General features: G+C 44.5%; 1 protein-coding gene across 1 annotated transcript; it reads right to left on the bottom strand.

The window, feature by feature from the left end:
• Positions 1 to 518: 518 nt before the first annotated feature.
• On the bottom strand, positions 519 to 9,398 carry LOC128063021 (cationic amino acid transporter 3-like). The gene is made up of 11 exons (XM_052655564.1): positions 8,961 to 9,398; positions 8,231 to 8,389; positions 7,236 to 7,413; positions 6,897 to 7,009; positions 6,482 to 6,704; positions 6,178 to 6,317; positions 5,973 to 6,075; positions 1,545 to 1,732; positions 1,178 to 1,344; positions 796 to 904; positions 519 to 640 (listed from the first exon to the last, which is right to left on the bottom strand). Exons 1-11 carry the CDS (start codon positions 9,328 to 9,330, stop codon positions 519 to 521), a joined length of 1,872 nt encoding a protein of 623 aa, XP_052511524.1. The 5' UTR covers positions 9,331 to 9,398.
• Positions 9,399 to 14,658: the final 5,260 nt, after the last annotated feature.

Below are 14,658 nucleotides of genomic sequence, written 5' to 3'. Positions count from 1 at the left end.
ATTATGAAATGATCCACATCATCTGTTATTACTCTCTTTTTCTTATAGTCAACTTTGTCTGATATTAATGTAGCTGTGCTAGCTTTCTTGTGTTACTGTTTGCACAATATATTTGTTCTTTTCGTTTTACTCACAATATATTTGTGTCCTAATATTTCAAGTGCAAGACTGGACACATATATTGTTACCTGAGTCTCCTTCCCATGTGGGAGTCTCTGGTGTTTTCACTGAAAAGAGGCAGGAGGAAGAGCTTCTTATGTGCAGTTGAGTATTTCATTTCTTCTTCTGGTTGCTGCTTACTTTGTAATTTCTTTGTGAAAATCATCTTGCTGCACTTTCGTAATCTTTAGAAAGTTTATTTAAAAGTTATATAAAGTTACAGTCACTTTGTCCATGAACGATAAATACAAGGCTATAAGTGCCTCCACCTTCACAGTCCATAGAGGCTCACAGTGTCCTTTGAATCAAAAGATCCTCCAGTGCCTGAAAGGATTCCACGCAGCTTCTACTTCCTGAGGTTAAGATGACTCAGCACCAGGGATGTTTTTGTCAAGTGTCTGGGAGGTGGAGGCTGGTGGCTGTTGATCATTGTTCTCCTCCAGGCTGTGTCGGATCCCATATCCAAAGTATATGACAAATCCTAGTAGGGAAATGAGACAATGAGAAGGAAAATGCCCACTTACAAATGCCAAATAAGCCTCCTGTTATGGTATCTGACAAAGTCTAAGGGAGGTGGTAGGAAGATGGTTGGATTCAGTCACTCAATAAGCCTCTTTATCCCAGAAAACCACTTACCAATGGCATTCCAGATGCCAAATTGGGTCCAAGTCCTTGGGGTCATCAGCATCATCAAGTAAATGTTCACAAAGATGCTCACCAGTGGGAGGACAGGCAGAGCAGGGACCTGTGGGCAGAGTCAGTTTATTCCTGGACACACTCCAGATGTCTGAAAGGGAGACCCTACCCAATGTGGGCAGGACAAGTTCAGTCCAATTCAGGCTGTATGTTGGGTGCCTACTGAGATTGTGTATGTAAAGCACTGAGTGTGGATCAGGGAAGGGTCCATTTGTTTTAGCAACTTGTCTTCTTCTCTGGGCCAGCAGAGGATGTTCAGACCTCAAAGCATGCTGACTTTATTTATCCAAGGTGGACACTTTGGACACATAAGGTCACCTACCCTGAACATTAAAGGAGAAGGGTCCTGAGGCTGCCTCCAGATGATGACTGTGACCCCAGTGATGAGCAGCAGCAGTAGCACAGCCACTGTTGTGAGCCCGGGGTCTCCAGAGAACACCTGGTTGGGCCACTGGGCCAGGATCAGGCTCAGGATGGTCAGCAGGAGAACTGCAAGGGTCAAGGTGGAGGAGAACAGGCTGGACCCAGAAGACAAAGATGTCAGGACCTTGGATCACACCCCTCCCTGAAACCACCAACATCAGGAAGGGCCATCATATCTCCAAGACTCCTCCTCAACAGCCAAAGACAGAATCCCACCCCATCCTGTCAATTTAAGAATGGGACCAAAGAGAAATTCCACCACTCACCAAGCATGAAGGCACATCCACAGACAATCTGGCCAGATTTCTGGATGGGGATGGTGCTGGCAGGGAACCACAGACTCTTTAGAATCCTTGGGGTGCTGGCTACATGTACAGAGTCCAAAGGATGTTCTTCAACTTCAGGCTCCATTTCAACTTCTTCCTCTGTTTTGTCATTCAGGTTTGGCTGGTACCTGAATAGAGGTATTAAGGCAATAATAACAGCAGTGTCTTCTGACAAAAAGTGGTCCACTGGAGAAGGGACTGGCAAACCACTTCAGTAATCTTGCCTTGAGAACCCCATGAACAGTATGAAAAGGCAAAAAGATAGGACACTGAAAGATGAACTTCCCAGGTTAGTAGGTGCCCAATACACTACTGGAGATCAGTGGAGAAAAAACTCCAGAAAGAATGAAGGGATGGAGCCAAAACAAAAACAACATCCATTTGTGGATGTGAATGGTGTTGGAAGTAAAGTCTGATGCTGTAAAGAGCAATATTGCATAGGAACCTGGAATGTTAGGTCCATGCTGCTGCTGCTAAGTCGCTTCAGTCATGTCCGACTCTGTGCGACCCCATAGACAGCAGGATCAGAGTCCGCCGTCCCTGGGATTCTGCAGGCAAGAACACTGGAGTGGGTTGCCATTTCCTTCCCCAATGCATGAAAGTGAAAAGTGAAAGTGAAGTCACTGAGTCGTGTCCAACTCTCAGCGACCCCATGGACTGCAGCCTACCAGGCTCTTCTGTCCATGGGATTTTCCAGGCAAGAGTACTGGAGTGGGGTGCCATTGCCTTCTGTGGTTAGGTCCATAAATCAAGGCAAATTGGAAGTGGTCAAACAGGAGATAACGATCGTGAACATTGACATTTTAGAAATCAGCGAACTGAAATGGACTGGAATGGGTGAATTTAACTCAGATGACCATTATCTCTACTACGTGGGCAAGAATCCCTTAGAAGAAATGGAGTAGCCATCACAGTTGAACAATGAGTCTGAAGTGCAGTACTTGGATGCAATCTCAAAAATGACGGAACGATCTCTGTCCATTTCCAGGCAAACAATTCAATAATCCAAGTCTATGCCCCAACCAGTAATTCTGAAGAAGCTGAAATTGAATGGTTCTATGAAGACCTACAAGACCTTCTAGAACAAATACCCCAAAATGATGTCCCTTTCATTATAGGGGACTGGAATGCAAAAGTAGGAAGTCAAGAAACACCTGGAGTAACAGGCAAATGTGGCCTTGGAGTACAGATTGAAGCAGGGCAAAGGCTAACAGAGTTTTTCAAAGAGAACACACTGGTCATAGCGAACATCCTCTTCCAACAACACAAGGGAAGACTCTAAACATGAACATCACCAGATGATCAACACTGAAATCAGATTGATTACATTCTTTGCAGCTAAAGATGGAGAAGCTCTATACAGTCAGCAAAAACAAGACCAGGAGCTGACTGTGGCTCAGATCATGAGCTCCTTATTGCCAAATTCAGACTGAAATGTAAGAAAGTGGAGAAAACCACTAGACCATTCAGTTATGACCTAAATCAAATCCCTCATGACTGTATCCCAGTATACAGTGGAAGTGAGAAATAGATTCAAGGGATTAGATCTGATAGATAGAGTGCCTGATGAACTATGGACAGAGGTTCATGACATTGTACAGGAGGCAGTGATCAAAACCATCCCAAGAAAAAGAAATTCAAAAGGCAAAATGGTTGTCTGATGAGGCCTTGAAAATAGCTGTGAAAAGAAGAGAAGTGAAAGGCAAAGGAGAAAAGGAAAGATATACCCATTGGAATACAGAGTTCCAAAGAATAGCAAGGAGAGATAAGAAAGATTTCCTCAGTGATCAATGCAAATAAATAGAGGAAAACAATAGAATGGGAAAGACTAGAGATCTCTTCAAGAAAATTAGATAGAACAAAGGCACATTTAATGCAAAGATGGGCACAATAAAGACAAAAATGGTATGGACCTAACAGAAGCATAAGATATTAAGAACAGGTGGCAAGAATACACAGAAGAACTATACAGAAAGATTTTCATGACCCAGATAACCACGATGGTGTGATCACTCACCTAGAGCCAGACATCCTGGAATGTGAAGTCAAGTGGGCCTTAGGAAGCATCACTACGAACAAAGCTAGTGGAGGTGATGGAATTCCAGTCGAGCTATTTCAAATCCTAAAAGATGATGCTGTGAAAGTGCTGCACTCAATATGCCAGCAAATTTGGAAAACTCAGCAGTGGCCACAGGACTAGAAAAGGTCAGTTTTCATTCCAATCCCAAAGAAAGGCAATGCCAAAGAATGCTCAAACTACCACACAATTGTACTCATCTCACACGCTGCTAAAGTAATGCTCAAAATTCTCCAAGCCAGGCTTGAATAGGATATGAACCATGAACTTCCAGATATTCAAGCTGGTTTTAGAAAAGGCAGAGGAACCAGAGATCAAATTGCCAACATCCACTGGATCATGGAAAAAGCAAGAGAGTTCCAGAAAAACATCTGTTTCTTCTTTATTGACTATGCCAAAGCTTTGACTGTGTGGATCACAACAAATTGAGGAAAATTCTTAGAGATGGAAATACCAGATCTCCTGACCTGCCTCTTGAGCAATCTCTATACAGGTCAAGAATCAACAGTTAGAACTGGACATGGAAAAACAGACTGGTTCCAAGTAGGAAAAGGAATATGTCAAGGCTGTATAATGTCACCTGCTTATTTAACTTCTATGCAGAGTTCAGTTCAGTTCAGTCACTCAGTCATGTCCGACTCTTGGCAACCCCATGAATCGCAGCACGCAAGGCCTCCCTGTCCATCACCAACTCCCGGAGTTCACTCAGACTCACGCCCATCGGGTCAGTGATGCCATCCAGCCATCTCATCCTCGGCCGTCCCCTTCTACTCCTGCCTCCAATCCCTCCCAGCATCAGAGTCTTTTTCAAGGAGTCAACTCTTCGCATGAGGTGGCCAAAGTACTGGAGTTTCAGCTTTAGCATCATTCCTTCCAAAGAAATCCCAGGGCTGATCTCCTTCAGAATAGACTGGTTGGATCTCCTTGCAGTCCAAGGGACTCTCAAGAGTCTTCTCCAACACCACAGTTCAAAAGCATCAATTCTTCAGCACTCAGCCTTCTTCACAATCCAACTCTCACGTCCATACATGACTACTGGAAAAACCATAGCCTTGACTAGACGGACCTTAGTTGGCAAAGTACTGTCTCTGCTTTTGAATATGCTATCTAGGTTGGTCATAACTTTTCTTTCAAGGAGTAAGCGTCTTTTAATTTCGTGGCTGCAATCACCATCTGCAGTGATTTTGGAGCCCCCCAAAATAAAGTCTGACACTGTTTCCACTGTTTCCCCTGTTTCTCCGTCTATTTCCCAGGAAGTGATGGGACCGGATGCCACGATCTTCATTTTCTGGATGTTGAGCTTTAAGCCAACTTTTTCAGTCTCCTCTTCTACTTTCATCAAGAGGCTTTTTAGTGACTAACATAGATAGCATCGGAGAAGGCAATGGCTTGGCACATGGCACCTGGAAAATCCCATGGATGGAGGAGCCTGGTAGGCTGCAGTCCATGGGGTCGCTGAGAGTTGGACACGACTCAGTGACTTCACTTTCACTTTTCACTTTCATGCATTGGAGAAGGAAATGGCAACCCACTCCAGTGCTCTTGCCTGGAGAATCCCAGGGATGGGGGAGCCTGGTGGGCTGCCATCTATGGGGTCACACAGAGCCGGACACGACTGAAGCGACTTAGCAGCAGCAGTAGACAGCATATTAAAAAGCAGAGACATTACTTTGCCAACAAAGGTCTGTCTAGTCAAAGCTATGGTTTTCCAGTAGTCATGTATGGATGTCAGAGTTGGACTATCAAGAAAGCTGAGTGTTGAACAATTGATGCTTTTGAATTGTGGTGTTGGAAAAGACTCTTGAGAGTCCCTTGGACTGCAAGGAGATTCAATCAGTCCCTCCTAAGGGAAATCAGTCCTGAATATTCTTTGGAAAGACTGATGTTGAAGGTGAAAATCCAATACTTTGGCCACCTGATGTGAAGGACTGACTCATTTGAAAAGACCGTGATGCTGGGAAAGATTGAAGGCAGGAAAAGGGGATGACAGAGAATGAGATGGTTGGATGGCATCACCGACTCAATGGACATAAGTTTGAGTTAACTCTGGGAGTTAGTGATGTCTCAGAGAGGCATGGCATGCTGCAGTCGATGGGGTCGCAAAGAGTTGGACACAACTGAGTGACTGAACTGAACTGAACTAGTAACCCAACATCAGACAATCTATTCATCTCTCTCCTCCCTTAAGCAGACCAGGACATATAGAAAGCGATGTTAAACCAGAAGACAATTACCTCCCGATCAACCTCCATGGGTCAAAGGCCCCCAGCCTAGGTATAGTGGAGCCTCACCTGAGGACAAGCACAGAAAAAGTACCAAGGATGTTACTAAATATCATCCCAGTTGACATGTGTTCCACAATATGTCGGAGGTCCAAGAGTAACGCCATCATGGCTAGAATGAAGGCACAAACAAGGTGGAGAAGTGGGTGAGAAATCACTAGAAATATCCAAGTTAGGAAATTGATTGGAGAAGGAGTGTGTTTCATGTATTCACCTGCGAGGTTTACAGAAGACATCATGGCCATGACAGGGGTGCCTGTGCGGGCATGGATCTGAGCAAGGCCCCGGAAAAGGAGCCCATCTTTGGCCATTGCACAGATCAACTGAGACATGTAAAACATGGTGCCCAGGAGGCTGGAAGAGAAAATGGAAACACGTGTGGGGACATAGAGAAGAGGGATAGACTAGGCCATCTCCCCCCTGTCTACATGGAGTAAGGTGTCTTGCTCTCTTGTCCCTCATACCAATGGACAGATGCCTGAGAATCTGACAGTCAGGGAGAAAACCATGGCACTGACCTGTATAAAAGAGCACACAAGAAGACAACAGCCATGACATATCTGGCTGGGTCCCACCCAACGTGGAGAAAAGCCTGCGGTAAGGGGCTGTAAGGATGAATCTGGTAGAAGGGCACCATGAGGGTGACTGATGCCGAGACACCAGAGTACGCCAAAAAGCCGATGAAGATGGAGATCACCATGCTCAAAGTGATGGAACGTTGAGGATTTCGGGCTTCTCTCCCTGCAGTCGTGTGGAAGTACTGGGTCAGGAAAACACACTGGAGTGAAGGCAAAAAAAAAAAAAAAGAAAAAGAAAAAAAATCCCCTTTCCTCTTGCATCTTCCAAAGCAGGTTAACCATCTGCCAACCCCTGTTCCCAAGGCAGCTGAAACTGTGCCCAAGCCCCTGATGGGACCCACAATAACCATGTTACCTTTCATGACAATGCCATCAAAACCAACAAATGAGTAGAAGCACAGGGCTGCTCCTTGGAGAATCCCATCAAAGCCAAAGGGCACAAACCCTCCGGAACCCAGAGGGCCCAAGCTATGGTGAGAGAAGGGATGAGGAAGAACATGGGTAGGGTGTGTTCAGTCATCTATACTGGATTCCTCCCTTCATACCACAAGTCCTGGGCTCCAGCACCCCCATCATCTGCTCATGTGGATTCACCAGCCCAGATCTCTCTAGTTCCTACTGTATTCCCAGCTCTGCACTGCCCCATCCCCCACTTCACAAGCATTACTCTGGCTAAGGGTCATAGCCTCCTAACCTATAGATGTCACTGGATCCGGATGTGTTCAGTCTATAGTCCTGTTCTGTGAGCTGCCAGTTGTGCAGGTCTCCCTTAATGAAGCCAGAGATGATCGTGAAGATTGGAACAAAAATGTTGATGCCTGTGAACACTTTGATGACCAGGGGTGATGCATAAGAGCCCAGAAGCATTACTCCTATGGGATAGATGGAATATGAAACACTGAAAATAAATAAATCCATAGAAAGAGAAAGTAGACTAATGGTTGCCAGGGGCGGGAAGTTGCAGACGGTGGCGAGGACACTGACTGCTCAGCAGGTACCGGGAGCAATCTTTCTTTTGGGGAGATGAACATGTTTGGAAGTAGATGGAGGCGATCGTTGCACAACACAGTGAATGTACTTTAAGTGCCACTGAATCGTACACTTTCAGATGGTTGATTTCGTATCTCACAATACATGTCTATGAAATCATCAGGTTGTATAACTTACACTTATACAATGCTGTATGTGATATATATCTAAATAAAGCTGGGAGATAATAATAAAATTATTAATTTTATGCTATGAGGACTTCCTTTCAACTGAAAAACAAAGCAATCTTTGATCTCAGTACAGAGGAAGAAGCTTGTTGGTCTAAGTTAATGATTCTCAGAGGGGGTGATTTTGCTTCCCAACCAGTTGGCACTGTCTGGAGACTTTTTCGGTGTCACAGTTTGGGGGCAGGTAGGGCATCAATGGTGTCTAGTGAGTAAAGGCTGGGAATGTTTGCTACTCCACACCCAACACTGATGTTTTAAAAACCTTACAATGTGTAGGACAGCCCCCCATACTGAGAATGATCCAGCCCAATTTGTCAACAGTGCCAAGGATAAAAAACAGCAGTGTGTGTCCTCCCCTCCTGCCACCTTTCCTTCCAGTCCTAACCCCCCTCATTCTGCCACCCAAGCGTTTCCCTCCCCAGCTCCTGCTCCACACCCCACTCTTCTCATCCTGTCTCTGTCCCCTTCTCACTGATCATCACCAGCAATAGGGCCAGAGCGACAAAGTCTGGGAACGTGGCCAGGAAAGAGGGCATATATGGAGAGAAGGTCCCCTCTAATGCCTGAGAGATGTGGTTTCCAATCAGGCTGTCAAAGGTGATGCTCCAGGCTTTGGACAAACTGGCAGTGCCTGCAGAGGCAGAAGAATATTCATTAACAAACATAAATTGATTCTTAACTACGTGCCATGGGATATATTATGAAAGAAAGACAGAGTACCTAATCTCAAAGAGTTTCTCCTCCTGGGGTGGGAAGGGCAGACCCAGATAACTCACAAAATAGGTCTCACTATTTGGTATAATTAGGAGGAGATCAATGTTATGCAAGAGAAGAACACAGAGAAGTGGGACTAGGGAGGCTGGGAGATGAGAGCTGAAAATTTTAAATCACGTGGTAAAGGAAAATCCCACGAAGACAACAGCTGACCCAAAACTTCAGTATGGTGAATGGATGAGTCTTGGGCCACGTCTCCCTCTCACCCACTCCCTACAGTCCCCTTTCCTTCTGGTTTCCTGGATCGTCATTTAAGGAAATGGAATAGAGCTGAGTACAATGAAGTTGTGGGGTTTTCCTGCCAATGGTAGCCTCCTCCTCAACAAGGTAGATAACAAAGTGTTTGTGAATGAGAGAAAACCCCAACCCTCCTCCCACCTTGCTTCCTGATCTTAAAACTCACACTTTCCCCCACTCCATCATCTCACCAATGACTAAATACAGGATGAGGTTCCAGCCAATGATGAAGGCACACAGTTGTCCCATGGTGACATAGCTGTAGAGATACACAGAACCAGAGCATGGTACCTGGGCCCGTAACTCTGCATAGCAGAGCCCACACATCACACAAGACAGGGTGGCCACCAAGAGGGAGATGATGGTTGCTGGTCCAGCTATGTATTTGGCCACTGCACCAGCCACGATGTACACACTTGCTCCCAAGGTGCTGGCCACACCGAAGCCCACCAGGTCCAGGGTGTTTAGATGAGCCATGGGACTCTCAGACTCCTCTATGGGCTCCAGTGGCCACCTGTACACCAGCTTCTGACCAAGTTGGCGAACATATTGACGCAGCATCCTTGATGGAGTTGAGGAGGCTACGGTCTGCTGAGGATGCAAGACACAACGTCATTAAGAATGTCCATCTTAAACAACAAGGTCTTAACTGCGTAGCCCAGGAAACTCTATTCAATATCATGTGATAAACCAGGGTGGAAAAGAATATGAAAAAGGATGTGTATGTATATATATGCATCACTGAATCTGTATAGCAGAAATTTAGCCTGTCCTTTCTCCAGTGAATCTTCCCAAACCAGGAATCAACCCAGGGTTTCCCGCATTGCAGGCAGATTCTTCACCAACTGAGCTATCAGGGAAGAGGCTGTAAGCAACACTACTTTAATTAAAACAAAGTCCCATCTGCCCTTGATCCTGGAAGTCCAATTCCACGGAGCAATGGAGTGATGGGGAGCAGGTGGTAAAAGGACACATTGATCAAGTTCTCTGTCTCTGAGCTTTGGTTCCTTAAACATAAATACATCTTTTAATATGATTCAAAATTACTGCAAATGTTGCTTGAAGGAAAGTGAGATGGAGTGGATTCTATCTCCCCAAATGTACCCCTTTGGTGGGTAGACTGTTTTGAGCTGAAGGCAGTTAAGACCCAGCAGACTCTGGAGAAGCTCCTTGCCTCTGCCTTAACTGCTCAAAATAATTGGATTAGGGGACCTAAGCCAGGAAGAGAGCTATTACCGGAGAGAACTTTTTAATCTCAGAAAGTCTTCCCTGCTTGGAGTGGCAAACATTTGTTCACCAAGCGTTTGCTCTTCCCATCTTCCTTTGAGCTATCTTCCTCCTCTTTGAAGCCCCAGATTCTTCCCTTGTTCTGTTAAACTCATGATACCGTATAAGCCTCCCTTGCTTGACTCTCTTGAGCCTCAAGTTTTTATGGGGCTCTCATACATAACAATCCACCTGCAATGCAGGAGACCTTGGTTTGATTCCTGGGTCAGGAAGATCCGCTGGAGAAGGGATAGGCTACCCACTCCAGTATTCTTGGGCTTTCCTTGTGGCTCAGCTGGTAAAGAATCTGCTTGCAATGCAGGAGACCTGGGTTCAATCCCTGGGTTGGGAAGATCCTCTGGAGAAGGGAACAGCTACCCATTCCAGTATTCTGGCCTGGAGAATTCCATGGACAGTCCATGGGGTCACAAAGAGTCAGACACGACTGAGTGACTTTCACAATTTCACATGCATAACAATGTAAATTTGTTGATTTGTCTCACATTAATTTAATTATTAGACCAGCCGAAGAACCTAGATAAGTTTTCTGCTTCTTGGGAAGAAATAGCCTCAAATGCAGTGTTGATACACAGAAGCTGCTTAACTGGTATAAGTTGAGTGGATAAGACGGGCTTCCCATGTGGCTCAGTGGTAAAGACTCCGCCTGCCAATGCAGGAGATGCAGGAGACAAAATGGCACCCACTCCAGGATTCTTGCCTGGAAAATCCATGGACAGAGGAGCCCGGGGTCTCTGAGGAGAACCCCAGAGGAGTTCAAGGGGTCGCCAAAAGTCAGACATGACTGAGCATGCATGAATGAACAAATGAATAGTTTAATAAATGAATGGTTAAGAATATGATTTTTTAATTGAAATCAACCAGCTCTGCAACATAATAACTTTTCTGAGTTTTCACAAACTACATACCACCTTTGCCCTCCTTTCCTGTATAATGCAGGGAAAATTGTCATCATCATTATTTCGTCCCCTCTTTGATACTTGTGAAGTGACTGTTTTAGGAGCTTGGTAATCAAAGAGCTCAGACTCTGCATAATTTTTCACCAAGGATCCTGAAACCTGAGAGCTTCCTGTTTTGTTGCTTGCAGAGTGACGTGAAATAAGAACTCTGCTTTGGGGCATAGAGATGGAATTTGTAGGCAGGACAGACTCTAGATTAGCTCAGTCATTGCATCAAACGAGAGAGGTCTCCCAACTGCTTGGAGGGAGGGGGGACCAGCCTTCATTCTGAATCAGAAATGACAGGACTCTGTTTCCTGCTCCTTTGAGGCCTGAAATGTCTCCTCACCACATGGCTCTGCAGGGCTAGGATGACACAGTGACCACGAGCTACCTTCAGGGGGCTCTCTCTTCCAATACTCTTAAGTCCAACCTCAGCATTTTGGTTAAGAGCAAGGTTAAGAACCCAGGAGAATATTATTAGAATATTGGCTTCCTCACCACCCCTGTGTCTTTGAAGAAGTCATTCACTTCTCTGGACCTCCATTTTCTTCTTGATTACATTCTGCTGATGAATCCTTGTGCATGTTAAATGGTGCATCTGCTCTGGTCGTTCCTCCAAAAGCTAAAAGTGGATTGATTTACTATATGATCCATTCACCCTATGGGTGTATACCCCAAAGAATGGAAAATAGGATCTCAAAGAGATAGTTGTACACTCGTGTTCAAAAGAGTGTTATCACAATAGCTGAAAGTTGGAAGCAACCCAAATGTCCTTCTATGAAAGACTGGATAAGCACCATGTGTTCTATATATATGGTGGAATATTATGCAGCCTTAAAAAGACAGGAAATTCTGATGTGTGCTGCCACATGAAGGGACCTTGAGGATATGATGCTAAGCAACCTCAGCCAATAACAAGAAGACGAGTACTGTGTGATTCCACTTCTGTGAACTGAGAGTTATCAAATTATAGAGACAGAAAGAAGAATGGTGGTTTTCCAGTGGCTGGAGTGAAGGGTGAAGTGGAGAGTTATCATAAAATGGGGACAAAGTTTTAGTTTTACAGGATGAAAAATGATCTAGAGATTGGCTGCACAACAATGTAAATATACATAACATTATTGAACTGTACACTTAAAAAATTTTAATTGGAGGATAACTGCTTTACTATGTTGTGTTGGTTTCTGCTGTACAACAACACGAATCAGCTGTAACTATATATGTGTTCCTCTCCCTCTTGACCTTCCCTCCCATCCCCCCATCCCACCTCTCTAGGTCATCACAGAGCATCAGACTGGGCTCCCCATGTTACACAGCAGCTTCCTACTAGCTAGCTATTTCACACATGACAGTGTATACATTCAGTGTTACTTCCTCAAGCTGCACCCCCCTCTCCTTCCCCCGCTGTACACTTAAAATTGTTAAGATGGTTAATTTATGTCATGAGTATCTTACAACCATTTAAGAAATAGCTGCCAATGATAAATAATAGAGCTAGCTTCACAGAGTTCCCAGGTGTAGAAAAACCAAAAATGACTTAATATAAATTACCATGCAGTAGTCCTCTGCACATACCAAAATCCACAGTTGTTCACATTGATACAGTTGCCCCAATATCCACAGAGGAGGAACCCATAAATTTGGAGGGCCAACAGTATACAGGAGACTGAAATCAGTGATTCACATAACGGAAACCCTATATAAAAGTTTATAATCATAAAATTTTGTAAAAAATTTATTAAAAGTTTATAAAAAATAGTGTTGTGATAGTTTCAGGCGGACTTCAAAACGACTCAACCAAACATATACACACATATACATGTATCGATCTCTCCCAAACTCCCCTCCCATCCAGGCTGCCGCGTAACATTGAGCAGAGTTCCCTGTGTCTAGAGTATGTCCTTGTTGGTTATCCATTTTAAGTATAGCTGTGTGTGCATGTCCATCCCAACTTCCCTAACTTCCCCTTCCCCCGTCCTAAAGGTATTCTTTCATGTCATTTGAACATCAGTCTAAAAAGAGTCTCCCAACCTCCAGACTTGATCCAAACCCCCACCCCTACCCCTTCTTTCACAAACACAAAAGATCTCACCTCCTCCTCCTTTCAGCTAAAAAATGCATCTCTCCACCCTCAGGCTGGAGCCAGGCTGACCCTACTGCACTCTGGAGTTGCAGAGATCTCTGTGGGAGGATGTGAACTCAGCGCCCAGTCTCCTACAGGAGAGGGTGACCCGAGACTTACTGGATCCTTGGAGCAGAGCCTGGAGAACTGGGTCAATCAGAGAGACTGAGGTTAAGCTGTGCAGGGCTGGAGCTGAGACATCTCCAAGAACCAAAGTGGGGAGTCCTGAGCACAGAAGACAGCCCTCACCCCCTGGTTGTTGGGGTGGAGATGGGGCTGGGCGGGTGGGGATGGGGCTGGGCAGGTGGGGAGCATCTGCTCTGTTGGTATCAGCGCTTAACTCTTCTGTGGTTACCCTCAGGGGAGGTTGTGAATTTCTTTTATCTTAAAATACATATTGCATTACATTTACAGTTTTAGCCATCTTTAAGTGTGCAGTTTGGCCATGTGAAGTTCATACACATTTTATGTAACCAAACTCCAGGGCTTTTTTCACTTGGCAAAACTGAATCTCTACCCATTCAACAAAATGTCCCCTTTCTTCTTTCCCAGTTCCTGTCAATCACCACTCTACTTCCTGTCTCTATGAATATGACCACTTACTTCATTTAAATGGAATCATATAGTATTTGTCATTTCTTGTCACACTTCTTTTACTTACTAAAATGTCCACTAGGTCATCTGCATTGTAGTTTATGTTATATTCCCTTTTTAAAAAACATTTTTTTTAACATTTTGGCTGTGCTGAGTCTTTGTTGCAGCTGGCAAGCTTTATTTAGTTGCAGCTCTCAGACTTGCTCTGAGGCATGTGGGATCTTAGTTTCCTGACTGGGGATCGAACCCACATAGTGAAAGGTTATTGCTGAACCAAAAGACGCCAGGATTCTTGGCCTCCGGAGGAGAAGAATTCAATCCAGGGCCAGAGACGAGGCTTGATTGCTCAGAGCTTTTGTGTAATAAAGTTTTATTGAAGTATAAAGGAGATAAAGAAAGCTTCTGACATAGGCATCAGAAGGGGGCAGAAACAGTACCTCCCTGCTAGTCTTTAGATGGATGTTATATAGTCAGTAGCAGCCTGTTAATGAAAGAAAGGAATGTCTTAAAACTCAGAATGACACCAGGGCCCTCATCCATAAGATGCATTTGGGGATAATCTTGGCACCAGATGATTCATCCTGGGCCATAAAAGGATTGACTTGAATCTTGTAGAAAGGCAAATTACCATACAAATAGTTTCATTTACATAGATTAGGGGAACAATGTCTGAGTGTAACATACTGGTTTGTCAAGTAGGTTCTGAGCCATTAGGCGGAATTGACTTGAAGCCAGAGTTTGGGGTAAACGCACAGTACATTAACATAGCTTAAGACAAATATTTCCATAAGAAAAATGCATTGGTTAACTCAAGGTTTGAGAAAAGTTAACTTCAGGTGAAACCAGGTGTCATTATGGCAACACAGTATTTTAAGAGAAACCTCCTTTTAAATTTATATAGAGAAGGAGAAAAATATTGCTAGTTTGTTTCCTCCTGCTGCTTAAGAG

The sequence above is a fragment of the Budorcas taxicolor genome, chromosome 18 (assembly GCF_023091745.1).
Source record: "Budorcas taxicolor isolate Tak-1 chromosome 18, Takin1.1, whole genome shotgun sequence".
Classification (NCBI taxonomy): Eukaryota; Metazoa; Chordata; class Mammalia; order Artiodactyla; family Bovidae; genus Budorcas; species Budorcas taxicolor.
This window is presented reverse-complemented; position numbering and strand designations above follow the sequence as displayed.

Excerpts from the sequence above, each read along its gene's own strand:
- LOC128063021 (XM_052655564.1), bottom strand. The coding sequence starts at position 9,330 with ATGCTGCGTCAATATGTTCGCCAACTTGGTCAGAAGCTGGTGTACAGG. Across the intron at positions 7,010-7,235 it reads GGATCCAGTGACATCTATAG|CTTGGGCCCTCTGGGTTCCG; the intron begins GTTAGGAGGCTA and ends CTCTCACCATAG. Across the intron at positions 641-795 it reads TGGCATCTGGAATGCCATTG|GATTTGTCATATACTTTGGA; the intron begins GTAAGTGGTTTT and ends TTTCCCTACTAG.